Source organism: Trichosurus vulpecula, chromosome 5 (assembly GCF_011100635.1).
Source record: "Trichosurus vulpecula isolate mTriVul1 chromosome 5, mTriVul1.pri, whole genome shotgun sequence".
In the NCBI taxonomy this organism is placed as follows: domain Eukaryota; kingdom Metazoa; phylum Chordata; class Mammalia; order Diprotodontia; family Phalangeridae; genus Trichosurus; species Trichosurus vulpecula.
The window spans coordinates 203,465,997-203,492,143 of record NC_050577.1 but is presented as its reverse complement, the minus strand read 5'-3'; the positions used below and the strand labels follow the sequence as shown (position 1 = coordinate 203,492,143).

Below are 26,147 nucleotides of genomic sequence, written 5' to 3'. Positions count from 1 at the left end.
ATCTGTGAGGAATGAAAACAAGACCAGTTTGGCTGATATATAGGACACAGTAAGGGCAGTTAAATATAATAAACCTGGAAAGGTAGGTTATTCATCCTTCGTTCTTGAAGAGGACCAATGACATCAAGAGGGCAATGTCTTCACTTGGAAGTGAATCATATTCATGTGAGGCAGAGCTGTGCAAAGTTATCAGCCTCACTCTCTCCTCCAGAGTCCAGTGGCAAGACATAGGTCAAGAGGATCAGCCATCATCAGTCCCCAGAAAGGTACTTTGAAGAATTTGGCCTCCATGGTAGCTTCATCCTCGTCTATTGGAGTACATGCTCAATAGTGGGATTGCTGGGTCAAATAATATGAATAACTTTGGAATTATGAGAGAAAAGTTACTAATTGTTTCCCAGAGTATTTGTATCAATTCACAACTCCACCAGAAGTACATTAGTGAATCTGACTTTCCATTCACTTTTATATTTGTGGATGATGGGTATGGGGTAAAAATTCAAGTGTCAGTACAAGTAATGTGAGTAGCAATCAAACTATTATGTAGTTTTGGTTAACTATTTTTGTACTGAATACTTGGTGGTGTGAGCCATTTTGAGCCCCCCATCACCTGAGAAAGGCCTAAAACCTGGATTGGCCAATTAGGAGAAAGATATTTTTGGCTCTCTCTGAGCTTAACCTATCATAATGCCTTAAGTACCCTGGCATAACAAACATGCTTTGCTCTGCTCTTTGAGTGAACCCAAAATGCCCCTTTCTGTGTCATCATCTGAAGCTGATCAGGACCATTCTTTTGTTTATGACTGTCCAGGGCAGGATGCCTTGAACCAGACACTATCTTGAATAATGGGATTTTTTCTTATCTTGTTATTTTATGGACCCGTTATGTTGTTATGCTACATACATAGTCATGTTAATAATAAAAGAAACACAGACATCCTGGATCTATAATTTCAATTGGCACCTTAATATTCTCTTATCTTATTGTATTTAAAATCTATCCAGTTAAGAAATTCCTTTCTCATATTATGGTTAACACATTCTGAGACTATAATTTTGGCTGACACAGGCATCCTGAGCAAGGAAGGGAGGGAGGGGTGAGAGGGAATTACTCAGAAGATACAAGGTCCCCTTTGTCTAGTCATCCTTGGGCTTATTTTCCACAATGAATTCCCACGTTTATATCTCTATATGTACAATCTGCCAGCTTTTGGAGAAATAAACATCCACATGCAACCTAATTTTGTTCGTCTTTTTTAGAATGAACTTAGTAATGGTTGACAGTGGGGAGTTTAAGTGTTTATTGGGACATGTCAGAACATATCATTAAAAATTAAAAAAAAAATAGTGTAAGAAGCACTAAAGCCCAGAAGCTGAAGCTAGGAAGGACTGCTAAAGATAACAAGGTGTTTGTCTTACGCTCAGTTGGGAAAAAATCAGGGTGGCTGCTTGGATTTGATGGGAGAAGATAGAATGACCGGATTCCTACATTATATCTTTTTCTCTGCCAAACAGTATAACCTTTGGACTGGAAAGGATAAGGGAAAACAATGGGTAAGAGGGAGCAGAAATCAAGGTAAGCCGGGAGACCAGCAGTGGACAGGTCAACACTTTTCAGGGCACTCCAATAATAGGAAACCACGTTTCACTGATCTTTGAAACATCACTCACAAAAAGTGACACAGGATTGGAGTAATACAAAAGCACCAGTTTTCAAAAAGGTCAGACTAGAATCTGCAAACTGTATATGGGCCAGTGCACTTTACTTTGACTATTGGAAAACTTCTAGGACAGATTATTAATGAATATTAAGAAACAGAGATTTCTTCTGGCCATGCTCACAAATCCTCAAGGGTCTGAAGGATTGTCATTTGGAGAAAGACTTGTTCTGCTTGTCCAGAGGGTAGAACTGAAGAAAATGGCAAAAGGTGCAAAAGCATCAGATTGTGGCTCAAAGTAAGGAAAAACTTCCTAACAATTAGAGCTACCTGTCCACCCTGGAAAGGCTTATCTAATGAGATAATTAGGAGTGATCCCATCAGAATGCATTAGAAAGATCATTAGGGTAGCCCCAGGAGGAGGAAGTGCAGGTACATCAGTGGGGAGTGGGTGGGTGTTGGTGTGTGTGTGTGTGTGTGTGTTTGTGTGTGTGTGTGTGTATGTGTGTGACACATGGAAGAGAGAATTTGAATTAGGGTGCTTGCAGCAGGATTGGAGGGGAGAAGCAACACAAATAGTGATGATGCTACAGGATCATTTAGCTGGAGGGGATCTTCAAACTCCTGGTTTTCCTGAGGGGGAAACTGAGGGTCAGTGAAATTGAGTGAAGTAGGGGTCTTGTGACTTAGAGCTGGAAGGGGGCCTGGAGGTCATCTACCTACTTGTCCTTATTTTATACACGAGGTAACAGACTCGCCTGAGGCCAAAGCCAGGCTCTCATTTCCACCTCCTAATTCTCCCTAATCTGACAGGAAGTAGAACCGTAAAGTCTTTCAGAGGCAAGAGTCCAAGTAATATTATTAATAGTAATAACAACACCTTATGTTTACCAAGTACTTTATATTCATTGTCTCATTTGACCCTCATAACGGTTATAAGTAGGTGGCTCAGAGGGGCTGGACATGGAGTCAGGCAGACCTGAGTTCAAATTCTGACGCAGTCACTTAACATCTGTGTGATCCCGGGCAAGGCAAATCACTTCACCTCTGCATGCCTCAGTTTGCCCGTCTGTAAAATGGGGACAATAATAGCACATGCCTGCCCAGAGGTTTTGGGAGGCTCGAAGGAGACAACACAAGTAAAGCGCTTTCAAAGCGCTATCGAAGTGCTAGCTAAGAGCACCCCGACACCCACAGAAGCAGGCGCTGACTGAACCTAGTTGCATTAGTGGCGGGGGAAGGCAGGGCTGGTTCCCGAGGGCACCCAGTCCGCCCAATACTGCAGGAGGCGGCAGAGAGCACAGACCACACTACGGAGATCCACCGTGACGCTTTTTTTCCCCTGCAAGCGGCTCCTCCCACTGGCCTTTGCGGCACTCGCTTCTTCCTCCCTCCCCCACCCTCAGGTTCGGACCTCCTCCCCGAGACGACCCAGCGCCAGCCTCTCCTCCCAGCTTGCATTGCGATTTCCGCCCTCTAGCCCCGCCCTCTCCAGCTTCTTCGCTTCCGATTAGCCTGAATCTGTTCTCCCTGCATGCACTGGGCTCCTGGGAGGTTGCTATTGGTTGTGGGGCTCGACTTATCCGGGAGGCGGGTAAGTGAGTCAGGTAAAACGGCCTGTGTGAGTCTGCCTGGGACCTGGAGGGAGGGGAGCTCAGCGGAGCCGGGGCGGGGGAGACGAAGGGGTGGAGAGCGGGGTGGGTTGCAGAGTCCGTGGGTCGATGGGTCTGCTGGCCGTCCTGGCTATCCTCATCCCCAGATCGGCGCGCCACTTACTAGACTCACCTGCCCCCGAAGCCCAGAACGGGGTATTCGGAGCAGCCCAGCCACGGGGTTTAATTACCGTAATTGTAGCGCGGCGGGGCCGAGCGCTCGGGCCCCCCGGGGGATCTGATGTGGCTGGCAGTGGAGGAGGCCCGTGCGCCTGGAGCGGGGCCAGCGCTGTGGAGGTGGGCTGGGGGTGACCTTGTTCGGGGCCCAGAGCCCCGAATCTGGAGTCTGGATCCCACCTCAGATCCTAGGTGTGCGATCCCGCGCTAGGCGCTTCACCTCTCTGCACCTCGGTTTCCTCGTCTGTAAAATGAGTTTAGATTTGGCGATCTTCCGGTTCCAAATCTATGATCTTAAGGTACAATTAAAATTAAAAACTCCTTCAGTTAAAAAAAAAGCAGGAGTCAAATCTGGTGTAGGGGATGTTCGCGGGGTAGAGTTTCAAGATGTGGATTTAGCTCTCAAAAGTGTATAAGGAAACTTTTGGGGGCGTTTACACTGCTTTTCTTCCTACGCACATTAGGTATAATGTTGCTATTATTAATGTTGTTAATAATATCAATGCTGTTATAAGCATATTAGCACATTATACCACGAATGGAATAGCAATAGAGGCAATTTTGGAATGTATCTCTGTTAATTGGTGTAGTCGCAATATTCTTGGATTTAAAGTCAAGGGGCTTGAGGGTCTCTGGAGAGCGAGACTTGGGAGTCTGGAAGACCTGAGTTCAATCCTGCCTCAGGCACACCCTTCAGTTTCATCATCCGTGAGAGTTATTACCTCCTACTGTTATTGTGGGGACCAGAGGAGTTAAATATCTATCGATATATCAATAAAATGCTTTTCAAATCTATACATGGGCTCTATACATGCTTGCTGTGATGACTAGTCCTGCCGCTAAGTAGCTGTGTATCACCGCTAGCTAATGTGACCACATGCCAGTGGCTTTCCTTTCAGAACCTTGTTTTCCATTAATGTAGAAACGAGGTCGTACTAAGGCTCCTTCTGAAGGGTCGTGATTCTACGTGACTTTCAGTTTTGAAACTTGTATCGGGTGAAGTTGTTAAAAAAAAAGTCTGAAAATTTCATTCAGCAGCTCTTTTTAGGAGAGACATAAATGATGGTTATTTTAAACTTAACATTAAAGCAAGAGATAGCTGATTATTACAAGGTCTGAACTCCCATTGCCCAGGCATCTTGTGTATATTTTAAATAGTCGGGTTCTTTATTTCTTAGAAACCCAAGTCATTAATCTAGTAACCATCAGCATTCAAACACAAAAACCCTTGACTACATGAAACAGTAAACTTCTGACATTTACAGATTTTTTTTAAAAAGTATATTAACTTTTAAAAAGTTAATTTTATTTGTGTCTTTTGTTTTTATGTCATCGTGTCATTCCTGGATATGTGTCCACCATCCCCAGCATTGAACCCCTCCCTTGCAACAAAGGAAATTAGTTAAGTAAAAACAACCAAATACGATGACTTATATCTGACAGAGTGTGTAACATTCTGTCCCTGTACTCTTCCACCTGAGTTTCAGGAATAGGGAGGTCTCTTTCATTGTTTGTTCTTTAGGACCAAGACTATTTATTACAGTTACTCTGTGCTTGTTTTCCCGTTAATGTGCTTTTTGTTTTTATTGTGGTTCTTCATATTGTTCTGTTCTGCTTATTTCACTCTACAAGCATTCATCTCTTTTCCCACATTTATGAATATTTCAGATTGGTCATTTCGCACTGTATGATACTATTCATTATCCTTTTTTTTAACCACTGTTTGTTCTGTCATTTCCCTAACTGAGGGCACACACTTTGTTTTTAGTTTTTGTTACCATAAAAAAAAAATTCTGCTATAATTATGTGGCTACTTTTGAGACCTATTTGTCTTTGCCTATTTGGAGTAAAGGCGCAATATGGGGATCACTAGATCAAAGGCCAATAAACAGTTTAGTTACTTTTCTGTCGTAATGCCACATTGTTTTCCTTTGGGCAGTAGGAAGCCACTGGACTTTATTGAGTTGAGAAGTGACATGTTTAGCCCTCTGTTTAAGGAAAATCACTTTGGCAGCTGTCTGGAGGATGGACTGGAGTGGGGAGAGAGCAGGAAGGAAGACCAATTAGGAAGCTGTTTCAGTAGTCTGGGCTAGGGCCTAGATGCTAGGCGAAAGGTGTTGAGAGCCTGAAATAAAGTGGTGACTGTGTGAGTAGAGAGGAGATGAGAGGAATGCTGTTGAGGAAGAAGTGACAAGATTGGACAACTGATATGTGGGGTGAGGGATAATCAGGAGTTGATAACACCGAGGTTAGCACTGGAAGAATGGTAGTACCTTTCAGCAGAAGGGAAATTTGGAGGAGAGGTCAGTTGGCAGGGGGAGAAGGGCAATGATTTGAGTTTGAGATGTCCGTGGGACATTTAGTTTGAAATGTTCAGTGGGTCAGAAGTGATGTGGGTCTGAAGCTTAGGTAAGGTTGGGAATGATCTGGGAGTCAATTTGCATGGTGGTAAAATTTTTAATTGATAAAATTTCATTTTATCTCCCCCTACCCTTAATGGAAAGAAAGAAAAAACCCTTGTAATAAATATGTACAGTCAAACAAAACAAGTTTCTGCATTGACTGTGTCCAAAAAATATTTCTCAATCTCAATTCAGTGTTTTATTTTCAAGATATCTAATAATCAGCCAACAAGCATTTTAAAAGCTCTTATTATATATCAAGGACTATGCTAAGTGCTGGAGATAATAATACAAAAAAAAACCCCAACAATCCTAACTTCTAATCTCAAAGGGGGTGAAGATTTCCAAAGAATATATTATTACCAAAAAAGGTAATTGAAGTGATATCATTAATTACAATTCAAATACATAATTTTTTGTCTGTAAAATCTTTATGAGAGTTGTTTACACGTGAGTTATGTTTATTGTCCCTAAAATATGAGAAGTGAACTGGCTTGCCTTCACAAATGACTTTCTATATCAAATCATTTTCATAGCAATATCTTTATGACTGAGTGGTGTCAAGATTTCATGATCCCACTGTGGTTATGGTTTGATTACAAAAAAAGCATTTGACTTGGTAGTAAAAAAAAAATTCCTTATGGGCATATAACAAGTCTCCCATTCATATGTTAAAACCATACAAAACTTCTTAGTACTCATAACCAGAAAGTTATTTAGTGAGCCTCTGATTACCAGCGTCATTTGATGCAAAAACTGGGGGAATATGTTTGCTAAAAGTGTTGATTGCTGGTGTGAAAAATGTCCTATACAAAGTGCAAATGAAATGAGATTTTTGAAATAGTAGGTTCTCCAGAGGTTGTTTGTGGATAACATGATGCTGACTACTTGGAGCCATGGAACCCTCTGCAATGAGATCCACTGCCACAAAAATGAGGTTTTCCTGGTAATCCATATAGGAAAAACCAAGTAATTAAAAAACACATGCTGCCCAGATTATCACATGCAGTTGGATGGTAGTACATTTATTTTGTCCATTAGGACTAATCTTGAATAGGTATTGCAGATGGACAGTGAACAAGGCCTAGACTTGAACAGGAGAATACTAGGTTAGATTATATTTGAGAAGATGCATAGTGCTCTTAATTATCCCAAGCTCTTCTCTGATTTAAATCAAACATTCATATTTAATAAGGAAGAACTTACTAATAAATAGGTCTGTGCAAAAATGAAGTGGGCTGCTTGTGGAGGTAATGTGTTCCTTAACAGAGGCTGGCTCACTTAAGATAGAAGTCGAATTAGATGACCTAAAAGGTTCCTTCCAATTCTAAGATTCTGTGGTTCTTTGAAACTGCACACTCAGTAGAGTTGGTGGGCCCCTGTTTGGTCCTGATCTGTCTTTTCTGGGGTTTGCTGCTGGCTCTCCTTTCCACTGGTGTCTGTTCTGCACTTAAGAGTGGGTCACTGGCTCTCTTTTACCGAGGACTGAGCTCTTCAAGGCCATCAGGTGAAGTTCATATTAATTTGTGGAAAATGTGAAGTTATCGCTGACCTCTGGGTAAGAACCTAGTCACTTTTCAGGTTCTAGTCTTCATGTCCTAGACATGAAGTCCAGAGCCCAGAGGGTGCTTAACCTCCTTGGAACTTCCTTAGTGGAGAACTCTTTGTTTTTCCTTTGGATTCTGTCAAGTTCTTGACTGTCCTCTAGCTTCCTGGCTGCAATATTCAGGCAATTTACTAGGAATGCTAAATTTCTTCTCTTGGCTCCTCTGTCTCAGCCCATGTAGTTTCTGCAGGCTTCTCCATATCACCCTTTGGCCACCTAGACTGAATAAAGATGCTCACTGTAGTTTCTCTCTTAATTTCTTAATCATTATAAATCTTGCTTATTTTCTAGAGTATGTATGGTAATTGAGTCTTTCCTATTCATGCAATCTTGATGCAAGGCCTGATTGACTGATTCTTAATACTCTCTATTCAGCCAGACCCCTGCCTTAACAAAGGTAAACAGTTAAAGCCAGCGGATAGAGTAGTGATACCTGACACTATATTCAGCATTGTATACTAGTAGTCAGTAGTCCTCTCTGTCAAAAATGCAGATCTTACAGTGGGGCTCAGGGTCACCCCTTCATATTTTTAGGTCAGGAATAAGATTCTACAATTGTATGTGGCCTAAGGCATTGTGGTAAATTGGAAATGTGTTATTTGAGCAGTTAAGTTACAACCTTATTTAAAGGGCTAGCTTATGATTCAGAGGATATAAAAGAACACTTGACATTTGCTCTTCAGGTCTGGATCTGATGCAAGTCTTACCTTCTACAGAGACTGCTTCTTTCCTTTAGGTACATAATTTTTAAAGTCATAGGTAGAAGCAAAATCCAAAGGATGCTTGACTCCTTGATTGGCATAATCTGACTAATGAAGTCCCCTTAGAGTTATGAACTGTAGTTTGGTAGAGAACTGATCAATAAATGGATGATGCAAAAGAATTGAAATATAAGACAGAAAGACATTTTGCTTGGTTTTATAGTTTTCTCTTTCCCTTTCTTCAGTTTTTGTTGAGCTCTTTGTATTATACCATTGCTCCCTGGTGAGAAACCAGAATCAGGATGCCTGAGAATCAGGGAGCAAGCTTTAAAAGCCCCGAGAGCCTTCCTGGCACCCCCAATGGAAGTTCTGTATTGTGTTTTGGGCAGGTGAGTCTTCAGATTTCTTCTACTTGGGTCTCTACACATCTTTGAGGCTGATTGGGAGTAGAACTTTATAGTGACCAGGAGTAGTAGTTACTTGGGTCCATAGCTGTCTTGTGTTGTGGAAGAACCCCACATTTCATAATAAACTTTGGTAAAAACCCTGGGCAGGTTACTTAGCCTGTTTGCTTCAGTTTCTTTATCTATAAAAATGGGGATAGTAATAATAGCACCCACCTTCCAGGGACAAATGAGATGATTATTTGTAAAAAGCACTTAGCAAAGTGCCTGGCACCCCATAAGTGCTGTATAAATGTTGGGTGGTGGTGGTGGTGGTGGTGGTGGTGGTGGTGCCACCTATTAGATCGTCATTTTCTTGAGGGCATAAGCGACATTTTATTCATCTTTACTTCTTTCATACTGCCTAACAGGGGCTTGCACATAGTATTCAAGGAACTTGTGATGAATGAATGAATTGAATGAGGTTTTTGCGGGGGAAGTGTATCTAGGGAGGGAAAGAGAAGAAAAAACCGTGCAGTGGAAAGGAAGAAATCCAGATTTCTCTCCTTTGTTTCTCAGAGTGTATTTTTTTTCATCTCTGAAGTTTGAGGTCTTAGTTCTCTTCTTTTTGCTTAAAAACAATGCACTGGGGATGATGAGTGATGGCGAGAATACTGAAAAGATTAATTTAATTGCTTTACATTTTTAGTACCAGTACACAGCAGATGAGTACCAGGCCATCCAGAATGCTCTGAGGAAAAGGCTGGGCCCTGAATACATCAGCAGCCGACAAGCTGGGGGTGGTCAAAAGGTAAAAGAAAATTATGTCTTGAAAGCTGTCATTTCTGTGGCTTCAGCAGCAAGAACATGGGGATCTTGGAAGCCCCTCTTGCTTTTCTAGTGCCTTCTGTGTCCAGACAGACCCAGATGACCACTTCTCTTCTGATCATAGATATTTTCAGTCCCTCAGAGAAAGAGGCTTGTGGCTCCTGAGACCTGACTGGTCATCTCTTAATTTCTTCCTGTTTCATCTCCCCTTACCATTTACTATCTACTTTAACTTCTGATATTTAATTTGTCTTCTGGCTACGTTAGTTCTTCTTTTGGAAGCTATGCTGTGGCAATTGAAGGATATGTGATCCCTTTTATTTCTTACTTCTGTGCCTCTCCCTCTTCCCCTAAGGTTATTGTGAGGATCAAATGAAACTTCTATTCAGTGTGCTTTTGTTTTATTTAAAACACACACATATCCTGTTTCAATGTCTTACACGAAAGTCCTAGCCTAGGATGTAACCCTTGTTCTCAAAGCAGAATGAACTGTGGTATATTCTGCCAGTCAGGAAAGATTTTCGGTATGTGCCTGACAGTAGCCTTTGTCTGTCATCTGAAGGCCATCCTAACTAAAATGGAAAGATCTGCAGTATCTCCTGAAGACCATCTGCTGAGTCATACAGGGGTTTCAACCTGTGTTGTAGGAAGGAACGGCCAAATCAAGAGAATCACAGATCATTCAGGTATCCCAAAGAATTACTCAGATATACAAGGCTAGTAGTAGCCTTGTGGTTGATTTTGAAGGCTACTAAGCTATAGAGGCTTTTAATATATCTGTCATTCGAAATCCTAGTTGAATTTAGAGACTCATTACAAGAAGATTGTATACCAGGAGATGATTTTCCTTGGCCATAGCAACTTTGAAACAGCAAGGGAAAGCAGAGCTTTTAAAGATGTCTGTTTTCATCAGTGGTGAATCCTCTCTCCACCCTTCTGCAGCTAAGAAGATGGCCCTCATGATGGTGTGGCTATAACTATTTACCGACATCCCAAAGATGAATATTTCCAGATTTAATTAGATGACATATATATTGCAAAGGCAAGGCCTTGAAGAGTTCAGGGCAATTTCCTCGCCATGATACACTTTATGCCACTTTTTGGGAGATTGTGTAGTGTTAAGATTTTCATTGCCACTCCGGCACACCATTAATTCTGACTGCTTCGGATCAGGCAGTCCTTTAAAGTACGCTAGATACAGATTTGTCTGGAATGTTCAGAAGTTAGCTTTTGAGCTATAATTTAGTTTATATTGAAATGTGGCAATGGATTTTCATCAAGTTTTTTCTGCCCGCAGGTCTGTTACATTGAAGGTCATAGGGTCATCAGTCTGGCCAATGAAATGTTTGGCTACAATGGCTGGGCTCATTCTATCACACAGCAAAATGTGGGTGAGTGTGCTTCTTGGTAGTGAAGACCTGGTTCATACTTCTTCGTACTTTGGAGTTGGCCAGCTTCTAGAGTGGCTGAGCGTGAATGTAAAGTGGGATCTATATTCTGGCATTCTGTGTAACTCTGTGTACTTCTTATTCTCAGATTTTGTTGACCTCAATAATGGCAAATTCTACGTGGGGGTCTGTGCATTTGTGAGGGTCCAGCTAAAGGTGAGGGAAGTTTCGTGACCAGGGGTGAGTTCCTTAACCTCTCTCAGTTCAGTATCCTCTTCCATAAAATAGGGATAATAATATTCACCACATAGGCTTGTTACACAAATCTAATGAAATAAGTAAAATGTTTTATAAACCTTTAAGTGTGATATAAATATCAGCCATTTAAAAATAAAAGTGAAGGAAGTGCCACCTGCATGATCTTTGTGGGTAGGGTTGGAATCAGTGGAAAGATCTCTGGATTATTGCACATGATTACAATCCCACAGCATCTTCCAGAGCTCCCAGACTGGGCCTGGTTGCATGACAACAGGCTAGTCCTGAAGTTTTGGGCTGTGTCCGTAGGACAAGGACAACTTTGTGGTCCAGAGGGTAGGATGCAGTCTCTTATGTTTTAAGTCTTCTCTCCCAGGATGGTTCATATCATGAAGATGTGGGTTATGGTGTTAGTGAGGGCCTGAAGTCAAAGGCCTTGTCTTTGGAGAAGGCGAGAAAGGAGGCAGTGACAGATGGACTGAAGAGAGCACTCAGGTAAGCTAGATTGGTCTTGGTCAAAGATCGCTTGCTTCTAACACCTGCCTTCAAAGGTTGACCTTTTGAGCTGAATAGTGTAATGGAATTAGAGGGCTTCTTTGGATCCCGGGCCCCAAGTTATAAAATGTACAATGAGTCCCTGGCAGTAGACCTTCTGGGGTCTAAGTTAAATCTGCCGGAATGCAGGATCACTTATCTATAAATGGAGTTATGAATACTTGCATTCCCTTCTGCATAGGGTGGTTGTGAGAGAAACACTATTATTATTACTGTTCAGAAGCGGTATTCCTACCCTGCAGGCTCACATGCTCCATTTCTCTTTTTATTTCCAGGTGTTTTGGGAATGCCCTTGGGAATTGTATCTTGGACAAGGACTATCTGAAATCTTTAAACAAGCTTCCACGACAGGTGTGTGAGAAATTACGCTGTGCATGGGAAAGGGGAAAATGAACATGATTTGGCCTGTTGTGGCAAATGCAAATTCATGACCCAGTCTTTGTATTATTGGGGAGATTCCAAATCCAATTGTTGAGAAAACTAAGAAGGCAGATCTTTACAAAGAACATTCTTAACCATGGTAATGGTGGAAGAAGAGGAAACTCAAAAGAATCCTTTAGCAGACCCAAGTAATATTTTTAATAAATTGTCTTAACCAGACACAAATCCCCTTTCCCTTTTCAATGATATGTAAAGGGACAGAAATTGAGTAGCAGGAAGAAGGGAGAGAGTAGAGAGCAGGACTCATGGACACCAATACCCCTGATTATAATTTGGACCAGAGAGCAGCTAATAGGAAAATGGAATTTTTTGAGATGACCAGTTTGAATTTTGTGGTACGCTATCTGGAAACACTGCTGAAGTGGAGAAAAGGTTATGTAGTTAAAGTAATTCTTTGACGGGATATTTTATATTTTATATTCAGGGGTTTAATGAACAAAATGTGATGCCCAGCTGGACAGGGAGAACACTAGGAAATTAATCACGTTCCATTGCAGAATGAATATTCTTCAGGTTACAGCACAAAATTGAAGAAAAACTACTTGATTGCTTTAAATTAGCAGAATAGTAACGGCCTGTAATTATTTGGCCGATATTTGTCCTGCTATGTTTCTATCAAGGAAGACATTCAAGAACTATTTATTAAGCATTTGTCATAACAGGTGCTATTGAAAGAAAGATTAAAAAGGAGATAATCTCTGCCCTTAGGAACCCATTCTTCTAGGGTATGTAAAATGTACGCAGGCATGGGAATGCAAGGTAATTTGAGGAGGTACCACCTGAGCTGAACCTTGAAGGAAGAGGGATTGGGAAATGTAGCTATGAGGGGGAAGTACATTGGGAGTCTGGGAGATTACATTAAGAATATGGACAGAAATAGGAATCTTATAATCTGGAAGAGACCTTAGCAGCTATCTAGTCCAACCTATATCTGAGATGAAATGTTAAATTAGAGAAATACCTAGTAATACAGTTTGGCTAGAATCTAACATTAGTGAAAAGGAATGCTGTGAAATAAGGCTGGATAGGTAAGTTGGAGCCAGGCCGTAGAGGGCCTGTAAGTGCCAGGTTGAGGATTTGTATTTTTATCCTAGAGACAATAGAGAACCACTGATATTTCTGAGCAAGGGAGTGACATCATGGAACCTACACCTTAAGAAGTTTATCTTGGAAGCTCTATGGAGAATAGATTAGAGAGGAGAGAGACAAGAAGCAGGGAGATCAGTTCTGAGGCTGTTTTAATGGTCTAGGTAAGATGTGATGAGGACTTGAATTAGTGTGACAACTGAATAAAGAGAATTGCCATACACCAGTGATGGCCCAGTTGCAGTGAGGAAACATGAATTTATAGCGGTCCCTGTAGACAGGGATGAAAGCACGTGAGTAGAAGCAGAGAAGATGACGGGGGTGGTGATAGGGAGTTCAGTCGGAGTGTTTTGTTAGTACATACTTTGTCATTGGCAATAGGAGAAACAGATCCCATGTGTTGAAAGGAGACATGTCAGTTCCTTAACAAAATATATGATGAAACCCTTTAACTTCTTCAAGAACTAGAGGAAAGATAGTACAGAAGATCGTGAAATTTAGATTGTCTTGTTTTTGTTTTTTTCAATAGCTCCCATCTGAACTGGACTTAGCAAATATCAAAAGACAGGACTTCGAACCCTCTGTAGAACAGACAAGATATCACAGCTGCCTAAAGAACATGGTTCCTGCACCCCCACAGGCAAAGGAGGTGACGTCTCCTTGTAGAACAAGCTGCACAGAAGCTCCTGCTATTGTGGCAGAGGGTGAACCAGGAAGTGGCTCATGGTAGGGGACCCCCAGCTCCCTCGTCTTTGTTCCTCTGTCCCTTTCTCTTCCTGTTACTTATACTAGGGAGCTTCCAACTCCTATCACCAGAACTCTTTTAGCCTCTATGTAATAGAGAAACAGACTTATGTCTTCTACTTTTTCGTCTTTCTAAAGCAGAAACATCTTGTCCTTCGAAGGGGATGCCACATACCAGCGGAAGCTTCGGCAAAAGCAGCTGCAGCAGGAGTTCCGGGAGCAGATGGAGAAGCAGCAGCAGCAGCAGCAGCAGCAGCAGGATCAAATAGCAGCTCCTTCAGGGGAATTTTGGAATCCTAGTATATCAGAAAAGCCAGTGGCAGAGCCCTTGAGGACAAAGAGAGAAGGTGCACAGGGATGATGGGAAGCCACGTCGCTTCTAGGAGCATTTCTTATGTGCCTGCTGGGTTCCAGGCCCCATACTAGGGGGTACAAAGACTGAGAGGCAAACAATCCCTACTCACAAGGAGTATTTATACTTTCTTATTGGGAAACAAAAAGCACATATATAAATATATGCAGGATAAATATAAAGAGAATAAACACAAATAAAACAAGATAATTGAAGAGGACATTCGAATAGAAGCTTCTCCTTGAACTGTGTCCTGAAGGAAGGGAGGGATATTCTGAGGCAGAGGTGAAAAGGCAGGGTACATTCCAGGCATGGGGAAGAGGTTCTGAAAAGGCAGGGACACAGTGCTGTGTGTGAAGAACAGAGCCTTGGGAACCATCCATATCTGGGGAGTGTGAAATGGATGATGAGTCAGCAAAGGGGCCTTAGGAGCAGTCAGACCATTTAGGTGGAGAACCAGGGGAGAGCAGTGTCATCAGAGGCCAGAGAGGAGAGAATATCCAGGAGTATGTAACAGGTCAAATAGGCTGAGAAAATACCATCAGATTGGACAATTAAGAGATTATTGGTAATATTGGAGAGGACAATTTTATTTGAGTGATGGGGTTGGAAGCCAGATTGCAAAGAGTTGAGGAACAAGAGAAGCAGGGGGTGTAGAGTTTTTTCTAGTAGTTTGGCTGAGAAAGGGAAAGGGAAATAGAGAATCAATCAATAAACATTTATTAAGTGCCTACTCTGTGCCAGGAACTGTGCTAAGTGTTGGGGTTACAAGAAGGTAAAAAGATATCCCTTTCCTCAAGGAGCTTATGAATTGGGAAGACAGCATGCAAACAAATATATACAAATGAGCTATCTACAGGATAAATAGGAAATAATTAACAGAGGGAGGACACTGGAATCAAGCGAGGTTGAGGAAGGTTTCTTGTAGAAGGTGGGATTTTAGTTGGGACTTAAAAGGAAGCCAGGGAGATAAGTAGTCTGAAAAGAGAAGGGAGAGTATCCTAGACATAGAAGGCAGCTCAAGGATATGTCCAGAGCTGAGAGATGAGTGGCTTGTTTGTGGAACAGTTGGTGGCCAGTGTCACTAGACTGAAGAAGTTAGAGACTGAGGTGTAAGAAGATTGGAAAGATAGGAGGGGCCTTTGAATTGCAAAGCAGTTTGTATTTGATCCTAGAGGCAATAGGGGGCCACTGGAGTTTATTGAGGTGGATGGAAAAGGTGACATCAGACTTGTGCTTTGGAAAATCACTTTGGTGACTGATAACTTGAGGGAGTGATAGTCTACTGAAGGCTTTTTAAGGGTGGCCATGTTCGAAGGCAGTAGAGAAGGAACCACTAAGTAGGAAGAGGTATAAGATGAGAGAGATGATGATTTCTGCTGGAGCAGAAAGGAAGAGAATAGAATCAAGGGTATGTGTAGAGGTGTCAGCCTACACTACAGGAGAAGGACTACCTCATCATCAGAGGCTGGGAGAAAGGAACAGAGCTGTGGATTGTGTCGATTGAAGGGGAGAAGACGGATCTCACATGTTCGCAGTAAAATAAGAGGCGGGGTCCTCAGCTGAAAGAGTTGGGGAAGGAGGAGTGGTGAGAGGCTTGGGAAGAGAAGTTTTAGAATCACTTCTGAAGGAGCTAAGCTAGGGAATCAATGAGGAATAAAATAAAAATAAAAGGAGGCATCTAGGTGGTGCAGTGGTTAGAGTTGTGGACTTAAGAGTCAAGAGAATCTGAATTCAAATCTTACCTCAGACATTAGCTATAAGACCATGGACAAGTCACTTAACCTCTGGGGGTTACTTAACCTTAGTTTCCTTATCTGTAAAGTGGAATTAATAATAGTACCAATGTCACAGACTTGTTGTGAGGACCAAAAGGGAGAACAGATGTAAACACTTGGCAGATCTTAAAGTGCTATTACAATTATTATTAAAAGGATTGCTTTTCCATAGTGAGGGCCCTGTTGAATCCATAACATGGATTTTTAGTGTAGTTCAGCAGCAGGGTCCAGCTCCACTCAGCAGCCTGTGAGCAGGAGTGGAGGAGACAGATGGCAAGAATAAACCAAAGTTGGGGTTTGGCAAAGGATGAACAATGATCGGACAAGCAGGATGAGGGTGTTGAGGGGTGACAGTAGGGTAGAGTTGATTTAGTTAACTCTAAGATTTCAGATTGGGAAGGAAGAAAAGTCAAATCAGGAGTAATGGTCTGAGGAAGTAGGAAGGATAGAGGAGTGAGAGGTCAGTGAGGGTGAAGAAGAGGGGTGAAGTGAGAGATGGAATGGTGGGAAGCTATGGTCACAAAGTATCATCAGAAAAGGAAGATATCGTTATATACAATAATGTTTTGATTATGTCTTATAGTAATTGTTTGATGAACTCAAAACTAGACTTAACTACAAGCTATACATAGGGCAAAGGATTCTGGGAAGGAGGCATAGAATTCTCAGAATTGGAAGAGACCTCAGAAACTGTTTAGTCTAACCTGTATGTGAAAAGAATTTCATCTGAAGAAATTGAAATCCTAAGACATTGTCCTTTTCAGGAGTCAAGGCTTCTTTTATACAGCACCCAGGAATTTTTTTCTGGGATTTAGGGATGTCTTTATTCACTGGGATGGTCTTCGGCATGAAAAGAATCTCACAGTCACAGTGCAGGGTGTAGGGAATGGAGTATTGACTTTCTGCAGATTACATTGTCACCTCGAGATGAAATCTAGTATCCCATTTAACTCAGTTACTTCTACAGACATTTATTGTAATAGAAATAAACTCTAACAGGTGTTTAGGACACAAAGCCCTCAGTTCTAAACTGTAAGGATAAAATTTGTATTTTTGTGTGTGGTGCATGTATATGTGCATGCGTGCATGTATCTAGCAAGTCATGGTATTGGAGGAGGAGGAGAGGGGCATTAACAGCTGGAGGATCAGGGTGAGAAGTTGCACCTAAGCCAAGCCGCGAAGTCAAGGAAGGATTCTGAGTGGACAGCCAGGGGGCACAGTGGATAGAGCACTGGGCCTGAAGCCAGGATTCTGAAAGGGTGAATTCCTGAAGGTGTCCATTCTAGGCACTGGGGATAGCATATGCAAATATAGACATGGGAGATGGGATGTCTTTGACTGGAATGAAGAGTGTATGAAATTGAGTAATATGGAAAAAAAGACTATAAAGTCATTTGAAAATAGGTTGTGGAGGGCTTTAAATGGCAAGCTCAGGAGACCGTAGGGAGGTCAGACCTGTGCTTTACACAAAATATTTTGGTAGCTTTGTGGAAGATGAATTGGAGAAGGAAGAGTTGGAAAGCAGGGAGACTAATTATAAATATATATTTATGGCTTATTATAAATAGTTTAAATGAGAGGTGATGAAGACTTGAAGTACTAGGGTGATTGATGACTGTATTCATGGAGAGAAGGGGATAGATGAAAGCCACATGGAGGTAGAATTTATAAGAATTTAGCAACTAATTTGGATATGGGTAAAGTTGAGGCAGAAGAAGAGTAAAGAATGATTCAACTTGTCCCATACCAGCTGATCCTTAACTCAGTTTTGTGTGAGTTCTTTGTATTCAAGATTTATAGATGGGCTCCATATTTGAGTTTCCTCCTTAAATCTCAAATATTATTTCAGGGATATTAGGAAGTAGAAGAAGCTTTCCTTCCAAAGTCTCTTTCTGCTCTAAAATTCTATCTTTCTCATTTTATTGCCGAAGGAAGAAATAACTTGATTGTTTCCCTTTTATGGGGGGAAATACAAGACTATTAACTGTAGACTTGAGGTGGGTAGAGCAGAAAGAAGAATGGACTGGCAGTCAAAAGAATTCGGTTTGTGACCTGGCATGATTACTAAACTAGCTTGATAACTAACCTCTCTTTTAGTCAGGTTACTAGATTTAAAGGTAGGATACTAAATTGCAGATTCTTTCCTGCTCTGATTCTGTGCTTTGCCTTTCCTCTTTTGTTCAAACCAAAGGCATTGGAGTCCCTCCCTTGAAGCACAGTACTCCTGTGGTTTCTATCCCAGGACCACTCACTGAGGAAGAATTCCTTGAAGGTCAGTAGCTAAATCCTGTTGTGAGAAGACATATTGCTATTTTTAGAATGTGGGTGGGCAAGTGGAATGAATCAGACTTAGACTTGGTAAAGACTTTTCTGTACGATTTTCAAAAATCCTTTTGTTTTTAGTGACTTTTGGAAATGCCTTGGAAGAATGGAAAAGGGGGGAGCACTAGATTATGGATGTACAGGAATTCCAATTTCCAAAGTAGGCATTCACATATTCACCACTTAATGGAAGGGTTAACTTAGTTATAGATATATATGTATATGGGGGAGATAGAGACTAGTTCTTAGAATCTGGAAGGCCACAACCAGAATTCAAGTCCTGTCTCTGACATACCATATGTATGACATCTCAGTTCTCCATTGGTTGAAAGAGTTTCCTTCCGGAGAATTCTCTATACCAGTGAAATCATAGCTCTGGCCAAAACTAAAGAAAGAAAAGAAATAAGAATAGAAATCGGTTTAGATGGAAGAGGAGAAAGCAGTTTGGCAGAAACAAGGCATAGACCAGTATCTCATACCATAAACCAAGTTATACAAGGGAAGCATGGAAAAAATTACCTGTCAGGTCTATGGATGAGGGAAGGTTTTATGACTGAACAAGATAGAGAGGATCATAGGAGGTAAAAATGGATAATCTCAGTTACATTAAATTAAAAATTAAAAAAGTTTTTGCATGAACAAAACTAATGAAACCAAAATTAGAAGGAAAGCAGAGAATGGGGGGGGGGGGTGGGGAATTTACAACAAATATCTCAGATGAGAGACTATTTCTCAAATATATAGGGAACTGAGTCAAATTTATAAAACTAAGAGCCATTCCAGATGGTCATAGGATATAGACAGGCAATTTTCAGAAGAAGAAATCAAAGCTATCCATAGTCATGAAAAAATGCTCTCAATCACTATTAATTAGAGAAATGCAAATTAAAAACTCTGAGCTACTGCCTCATCCCTGTCAGATTGGGTAACATGACAGAAAACCAAAATGATAAATGCTGGAAAGGGGTGGAAAAGTAGGGATACTAATGCACTAATGATGGAGTTGTGAACTGATTCAACCAATCTGGAGAACAATTTGGAACTGGAACCAAAGGGCTGTAAAACTGTGCATACCCTTTGACCCAGCAGTATCACTACAAGGTCTGTATCCCAAAGAGATTTAAAAAAGGAAAAGGATGCAGATATATAAAAATAACTAACTCTATGGTGGCAAAGAATTGGGATTGAGGGGATGTGCATCAGTTAGGGAATGGCTGAACAGGCTGTGGTATATGATTGTGCTGTTGTGCCATAAGAAATGACAAGAGGGATGGTTTCAGAAAAACCTGGAAAGTCTTAAATGAACTGATGCAAAGTGAAATGAGCAGAACCAGGAGACCATTGTACACAGTAACAGCAATAGTAAGGATGGTCAGCTGTAAAGAGCTTAGCTTCTCTGAGCGGTACAGTAATCTAAGACAATTCCAGAAGATTCATGAAAAATGCTGTCTACCTCCAGAGAGAGAACTGATGAACTCTAAGTGAGGGCATATATTTTTTCACTTTCTTTATTGTTTATTTTTTCAACATGGTTAATATGGAATTATGCTTTGCATGACTTCACATGTGTAATGGGTATCAATTCTCAGTGGCTGGAGAGAGGGAGGGAATTTGAAACTCAAAATAAAAAAATGTTTAAAAACAGAGAGAGAAGAGATAGCATTCCTATTGCCCTGGTTCCTAAAAGTTATCACAGAGATAGGGAAATTGCTTTCTGTCACCTGACATGTACCCTAATGAGAGCAGATGCTTCATCTGCATGATCAATACATATTTTTTTTTTGATCAATTCATATTTATAGGCCCTCCTTTTCTCTCTGTTTTCTGTCAACGTGGCCTAAGAGTGTTAAGTCTTCTGGGAGTAGCAAATTAACTAATCAAAAGAACCAGCAGCTAAGAGTTTAGCTTCTATGTATTGGATGTGTGAAACCTGTTACCTTCCTGTGGATGTATTTTGTTGTGATCTTTGTGTATTTCTAGATGACCCTGAAATGTGGGATCTCTCTTTGGATGCAGCAGACATCAATGCTGTCAAGCCTGTGCTGAGTGAAGGTCCCAGTTCATCCCACCCTGCTGGTTTAAAGAATCACGTGACAGCCTGGGGCAAGATGGCCCCGAAGCTGAGCCACCAGAGGCCCTCTTTGTCAGGTACCAGAGAGCATGCAGAATAGGGAAGGTCCAGGGCTCAGTCTCAAGTTTAGCAAAGACGGTCTTTAGTAAGACTTATGCCAGTCCACAGGAGAAGCTGGGAATGGAAGAATGGGAAGGGAATGTTGCTCTGATTTGACTAGGGTTCTGGTTTGGGGCAGACCTACCCTTCCTCAGGGAGTCAAGGTGCAGGCTATTTGTTTATGTAATCTGCATCTTACGTTCCTTGATAGAATTCGGTCCTCCTAGGGCAGGGCATGGTTCACTTCTGTCTTTGTGCCCCTAATGTATACTTACCATCTAATATTGTATTTATAGCTGTATATGTTCCTTCTGGCAGACTGTAAGCTCCTTGAGAGCAAGACTGTCTAATTGTTGGCTGTGTCTTTAGCACTTCTCTAAGTGCTTTGTACTAAGTAGATGCTTAATGTTTGCCTCATTGAATTGGCATCTTGTTCCCCTAAAATACTGCGCTCCTTGAAACTTTCATCCAAACTTTAGGTCTTCTCTAGCACAGGGTTCTACACGGTCACTGCTGCTATTCTTTGATCACCTGAGTATAGCTGTGGGTGGGTGTTCATTTAGCTTCTTACCATTGTGTTCTTAGAGCCAGAGCAGTGTTGCAGGGGAGTCCGTCAACTAGTGGCAGATCATATGTGTTTATGATGTAATTTTCAGACCACAGCATTTAATCAGTTTCTTTTAATTTTCTACAGGGAATTGTAGCCCTTACAGGAAGAGCCAGGGCCTGAAGAAAAGAAAGTTGGATCCCCATTAACTGGGGCCTGGAACCCTTAAGATACTGGGCCATATAAGGACCTAGGAAAATACCAGGAGACCATACAGAAGGGCACTTTAGCTCCTTCATGGCCCTGAGGTTGGAATAAGTTCCCTACAATTCTCTTCCAGGGACACAAGTCTTACTCCCTTGGACTTATCAGACTGTAATCAAAGCGTTTTCCCAAAGTGATCTTTTGAAGTACCAGCTTGTGAGCCTTGATACATTATTTTAATCCGGTAGATTTCAGTACCTGTCTTCCAAATAGACTGCAGATAAAACTTAGGAGAAATCAACATTTTTAGAACCCAAGTGCTATGGAAGAAGTGCCAATCAACCCAAGCTCTGTGCAGCTTGTAAATGCTTGGTTAAGACCAGTAGTCACCCAGAGAAGTGGGCCTTAGGTGCGAAGGTCAATACCTCTCCTTTTGCTATTGGTTTCTGTGTCTTTTGCCCTTCTTAAGGGCTACGGATTTGTAATAAAATGTAGATTTTATTTTTTTATTTTAGAGTTGCTAGTTGGCAGCTTCCAGCAGTACCTATTTTCTGTTAATAGTAAGCACATTCCCTCAATGAAGAGTGGGAGACCAAGCCAATCTGATACAACCAATGCGTAAAAAACATGTTGAGAATAAAGCTAACCCAGCTTTGCTGCTTAATACTTCTGCTCCCCTTAGGCCATTCTCTTTTCTTCATTTGAGATCATCACCTTTTTATGGCACCCACAGCCTGAATTTATTTCCTTTAATACTGTGAAGTTCAAATACCTTGAAGCATAATCTCTGCATAAAGGTTTTAGACCAACATCTTTGTGACAGCTCAGGCTCCAGTAGAAATCTTTGGGCCTCCTACAGAGCCAGGGAGTTGGCAGAGGGTGGCTCAGCAACAGCTACTGAAGCCTCCACTCCCCACATTTGGAGTTATGGTGATAATCTACTTTTAAATTGATATTCACTAGAAATCTGTACTTCTTATTTTTGTTGTTAGAACTATTCTTTTTGTCTCCCTCTCTTCCAGTGAAGAATCATGTGTAACTTTCAGTTGTACCCTAAGTGAAACTGGCATTTCTCAAGGAACTGTTGCCTACGAGGCACTAGGTTGCTAATAGCACCAACCTCTCAGGTTCATTTTGAGGACCAAGTCAGATAATGTGCTTTTCAGACATCAACATGCTATATAAAAGCTAATGAGGATTATGATGGTTTTGAGGGCAGGGACTTTTAATATCCTCCAATGCCTAGCACATAGCGCTATGGGAGAGCTTGACCCTTCAAGGAGCTTTTTAAAAACATACTTATCATGCAATATTATCTAGCTGTTTTGATCGCTCTACAATATTGATTGTAGGTTTGCTCAATTAATAGAGAAAGATCCCTTCTATATGGAGGGTATGTGTGAGGATTTTGCCTCAATCTATTCCACTGGAGAAAGAAACCGTCTATCTTGGACTGTATTCCTTATTTGGCTTTCATACAGTAATATATTGTTAGCCAAGACACAACACTTGTGTACAGTGAAATATATCTCTTTTGGAAAGCTTTAGGACATGGATATTATCCCAATCATTCCCTCCCCTCTTCCCCTAATGGCAGGGTCTGGATGGAGTCCTGTCCTGTTACTCTTGACTTTCTTCTCCATCCATAACTTGTCACTGTTTACAAGTCTGACAACCCGTGCCTGAAAGGAAAAAAGGATATCCTGTATCCATAATGTAATCTTAGCCAATGACTCAATGTGCTATCAGTAGAGATTTTTATTCGCTAGGGGCCTTAGGACTCAGGCCCCCAGGGCTCTGGCAAATTGGAAAAAAGGCTGCAAAAGAATCCCCACGGCTCAACAAAAGCAAGTTTGGTTTATTTGAATGGTTTCATTAAATAAGTCTACAAAGGTAACAAACTGCAGCGCAAAGCGCAATCTTACAAGAAGCGCGACGGCCAGTTAGTGCAAAATGTACAATTAACGGCTGCTCAGAAACCCCCAAGGTTTGAATTCATTTTATTTTTTTTTACAGTGTACATTGTTAAATAATGTAAAGAAAACATTTGAATTAAGAAACAAGTTTTTTTTTAAATGTGGAAAAAGATACTCAAAGTGTACTATTAACACAAAATAATTTAAACAGTTCAGTAGCATTAGTTTATTCCTCTAGGTTTCAGTTATTTCATCCACAGGTGGGAAATCAATAGTAAATAAAAACCAGTTCTTGGTAAATGTTTAACCTGGTAAATGTTTTTGTAAGCGAAAAGCTCCTCAAACTTTTAAACCAAAATAGTTAAATAACTATGTGCTGCATTTGGCTGCCCAGTTCTTCTGGCAGAATGTTGTCACCTCTCCTATTTCTGTCCTATTAGATGGCTCATTTCTCAGCTATTGGGATCTTTTGTATTCCGTCCTTACCCTACCATCTCCCCCCATCCTCTCCATTTTAGGCAAGGCCTTTTCCTCAGAATTGAAAAAAAAAGAGCAAAATGTTTGTATGTTTATCAAGGTTCACATCCCTCCCACCCTTTTCTGTTTCCCTAAATCATTCAAGCTGTTTTATTTGCAGCTGTATAGCCTTATACCATTTAACTCAGAAAATAGACCATTCAGAGAACACGCAGGATAGCCACCCTCGCCACCATATGTGATCCAAGTTTTTGTTTTACAAGGTATCCTCTGCTGTAAATCAAAACTGGGCTGGAAACATTTCTCTCCCCTTTATTGTGGAAGCACCCACAGAAATAGAAGTCCAAGTACCTTCCATATTTCTGTAGACAGCAGAATACCAAATAATTAGGCAAATCTTTTTTTTTCCTTGGAGCCGTGAATATTCTGGAGTTGCACAAGATCAGGACATGTGCCTCAACCCCAGCATAGGTAGATGCAGCACTGAGTAATACTGGTTGGTTGCAGTATTATTCAGGGAATTCTTATTTCTGAATGAAACAATGAGAGGAAATTGCAAGTAGATATAGAAATGTATAAAAGGTGGCACAATAAGTTATGTTTTTGATAGCACTTGGGCATCTCAGAGAAAGGAGGAATGGGAAAAATTAGTTTTTTCTTTCATAAGTAGAAGTGGCTTAGATACCAGTGGTTTCAGGGCCTCCAATGGCAGCAATGGTTATTGTTTCAGGTTGAGAGCCCCCTGGTGTACAGGAAAGGAAAACAGTCCCAGCAGCTGTCCCTCAAGCAACTTTTCTCATGTTATTCTGCCCCTTCAGGACCACTTGATAGCTTAAGAACCAAGCCAACCTTTAAGTTCAACTTTTTTTCAGACAATACTCTCTCCATCTGATGCCTTCTCTGGTCTTACTCTGGAAATAATAAGTAAGGCTTCTGGAAGTAATGAGCTTGGCTAGCAGATGTCACTATCTATGAAAACAAGCTTCCTCTTCATCCTTCAAGCTTTTCTTTCTACTACTCAATACATACCACTCCCTAGGACCTCAACCTAACTGCTCAATATAGTTAAAATCACTTTCCTCCCCTATACTCCTGCCTCCAACCAACTTTCTCAACATAACCCCTCCCACCCTCTTTCAAGACCTGCTTTGGGCAAAGTTTACTGGATGGTTTAAAAGTACCCTTTGGTACTAGTTTGCCCTGTAGCATACCTAATCCTGGATCACATGGAACTAAAGGTTCTTTCTACCTGTCCTTTGGCTGGGGTCTGCTGGGAAGATGATGCTAACTGCAGAAGCAATAGAAGTCCAAGGCACTAAAATGTCCAGCAAGCAATACTTGGAGAACAGACAAGCATTCAAGTACAGTAATTTTACAATTTTACATTCACATTTATTTATCTAATACAATGGAAATACAAAGGAAAAAGTTAAAGTGTCTCCAATAAGTACACGGATATAGCTAGCTTTTTTTGAACTTTTTTTTAACCCTCTATATTCCACTCTTAACTACTGTTGTCCAACAACATTTATATATCACAGTGTTTCCACATCAAAACTGATGGCAAAGTTACATGTCCGCAGGGAACTTTAAAAAAAAAATTTAAATGGCTAATGCTGCCGTCAAAGCTATTAATATTGTTTACTTAAAAGCAGTATGACCTATGTTAAAGCAAGAGCTGCAACTCCATTCTGCTTGAGCTCCCCAGTGCCTGGGCTCCAAGGAAGGTGAGTTGAAAGGGAACCATGGGAAAGAAAGATCCCAACAAATTTTTATTCTGTGGTCTGGACTCTTGGGGTGGAGGGCAGGTTGCTGGAGGGAAGGGATTTAGGGCAAGCCATCAAGTGTGCTGTTAAGCCTCATGCTAGGACTTTGACCCTCAGAGCACAGGTGGGTTTGCTTTGATAATGAAATCTCCAGTGGCTGTCCTGATGACTTCTCTCTTTTTCACTGCCCTGGCTGTTGGATACAGAGAAGCAGGAAAGCTTAAGATGACCCTTCATAACTACTTTTCCCCTGTCCCTCCAAGAAATGGGGAAAGAAAGGAGATTCTCCATCCTGAGGGTTAAGTATGGTGGTTATAAACATTCTTCTGGCAAGAAACAACCAGTAATATGCAGCATAATAGTTAGTATATAGGCTATCTTCCCTCCCCCACAGTCTACCCAGTCCTGTCCATAGTTCTGGCTAAGTTGTCCTCAGGTTTGAACCTGGGGGATTGCTGATGGATTTCTGCAAATTGCTGATGTTGAAACTCTGCAAGGATGTAGTCCCTACAGGCTGGAACTGGCTGAGGGGTGGCGGTGCTGGGCCACTTGTCCCACTCCACTGAGTGCTGAAGGGGGCAGCTGGGAAGCTGTACTGCTGTGGGGGGCACATAGCCTTGTTGAAGTGACCTAGAGAGGTAGCTGATGCTGCAGGTATGGGGGCAGAGCCACCCAGGTTAGAGGTCATGGAGATGCAAAGCTGTCCAGGTGCTGAAAACTTCCTTGCCATTCCAGGGCC

At 41.4% G+C, this 26,147-nt stretch overlaps 2 protein-coding genes across 15 annotated transcripts in view; one reads left to right on the top strand and one right to left on the bottom strand.

The window, feature by feature from the left end:
- Window positions 1-1,918: 1,918 nt before the first annotated feature.
- On the top strand, window positions 1,919-23,469 carry RAD52 (RAD52 homolog, DNA repair protein). Of its 3 annotated transcripts, none has more exons than XM_036758896.1 (12): window positions 1,919-1,956; window positions 8,442-8,585; window positions 9,289-9,390; window positions 10,705-10,798; window positions 10,944-11,011; window positions 11,427-11,545; window positions 11,881-11,956; window positions 13,662-13,858; window positions 14,015-14,223; window positions 18,198-18,278; window positions 20,309-20,476; window positions 21,193-23,469. In XM_036758896.1, the coding sequence occupies exons 2-12, from the start codon at window positions 8,499-8,501 to the stop codon at window positions 21,252-21,254; spliced, it is 1,263 nt and encodes a 420-aa protein (XP_036614791.1). In that variant the 5' UTR covers window positions 1,919-1,956; window positions 8,442-8,498; the 3' UTR covers window positions 21,255-23,469. The 3 variants fall into 3 exon arrangements, with proteins under 3 accessions (XP_036614791.1, XP_036614790.1, XP_036614789.1); XM_036758895.1 differs by lacking the exon at window positions 1,919-1,956 and adding an exon at window positions 3,200-3,252; XM_036758894.1 differs by lacking the exon at window positions 1,919-1,956 and adding an exon at window positions 3,267-3,786.
- WNK1 (WNK lysine deficient protein kinase 1) overlaps window positions 23,088-26,147 on the bottom strand; it is a 171,409-nt gene continuing 168,349 nt past the window's right edge. For all 12 annotated transcript variants that reach the window (XM_036758893.1, XM_036758881.1, XM_036758882.1 and 9 more), the window contains one exon: window positions 23,088-26,147. In XM_036758893.1, coding sequence (XP_036614788.1) covers window positions 25,830-26,147 — 318 coding nt within the window. In that variant the 3' untranslated portion in view covers window positions 23,088-25,829.

What these genes read in the sequence shown, in the direction of transcription:
- RAD52 (XM_036758896.1), top strand. Translation starts at nt 8,499, where the DNA reads ATGCCTGAGAATCAGGGAGCAAGCTTTAAAAGCCCCGAGAGCCTTCCT. An exon ending in TGAGGAAGAATTCCTTGAAG is followed by an intron (nt 18,279 to 20,308) that starts GTCAGTAGCTAA and finishes GTGTATTTCTAG; the next exon opens with ATGACCCTGAAATGTGGGAT. An exon ending in CCAGAGGCCCTCTTTGTCAG is followed by an intron (nt 20,477 to 21,192) that starts GTACCAGAGAGC and finishes AATTTTCTACAG; the next exon opens with GGAATTGTAGCCCTTACAGG.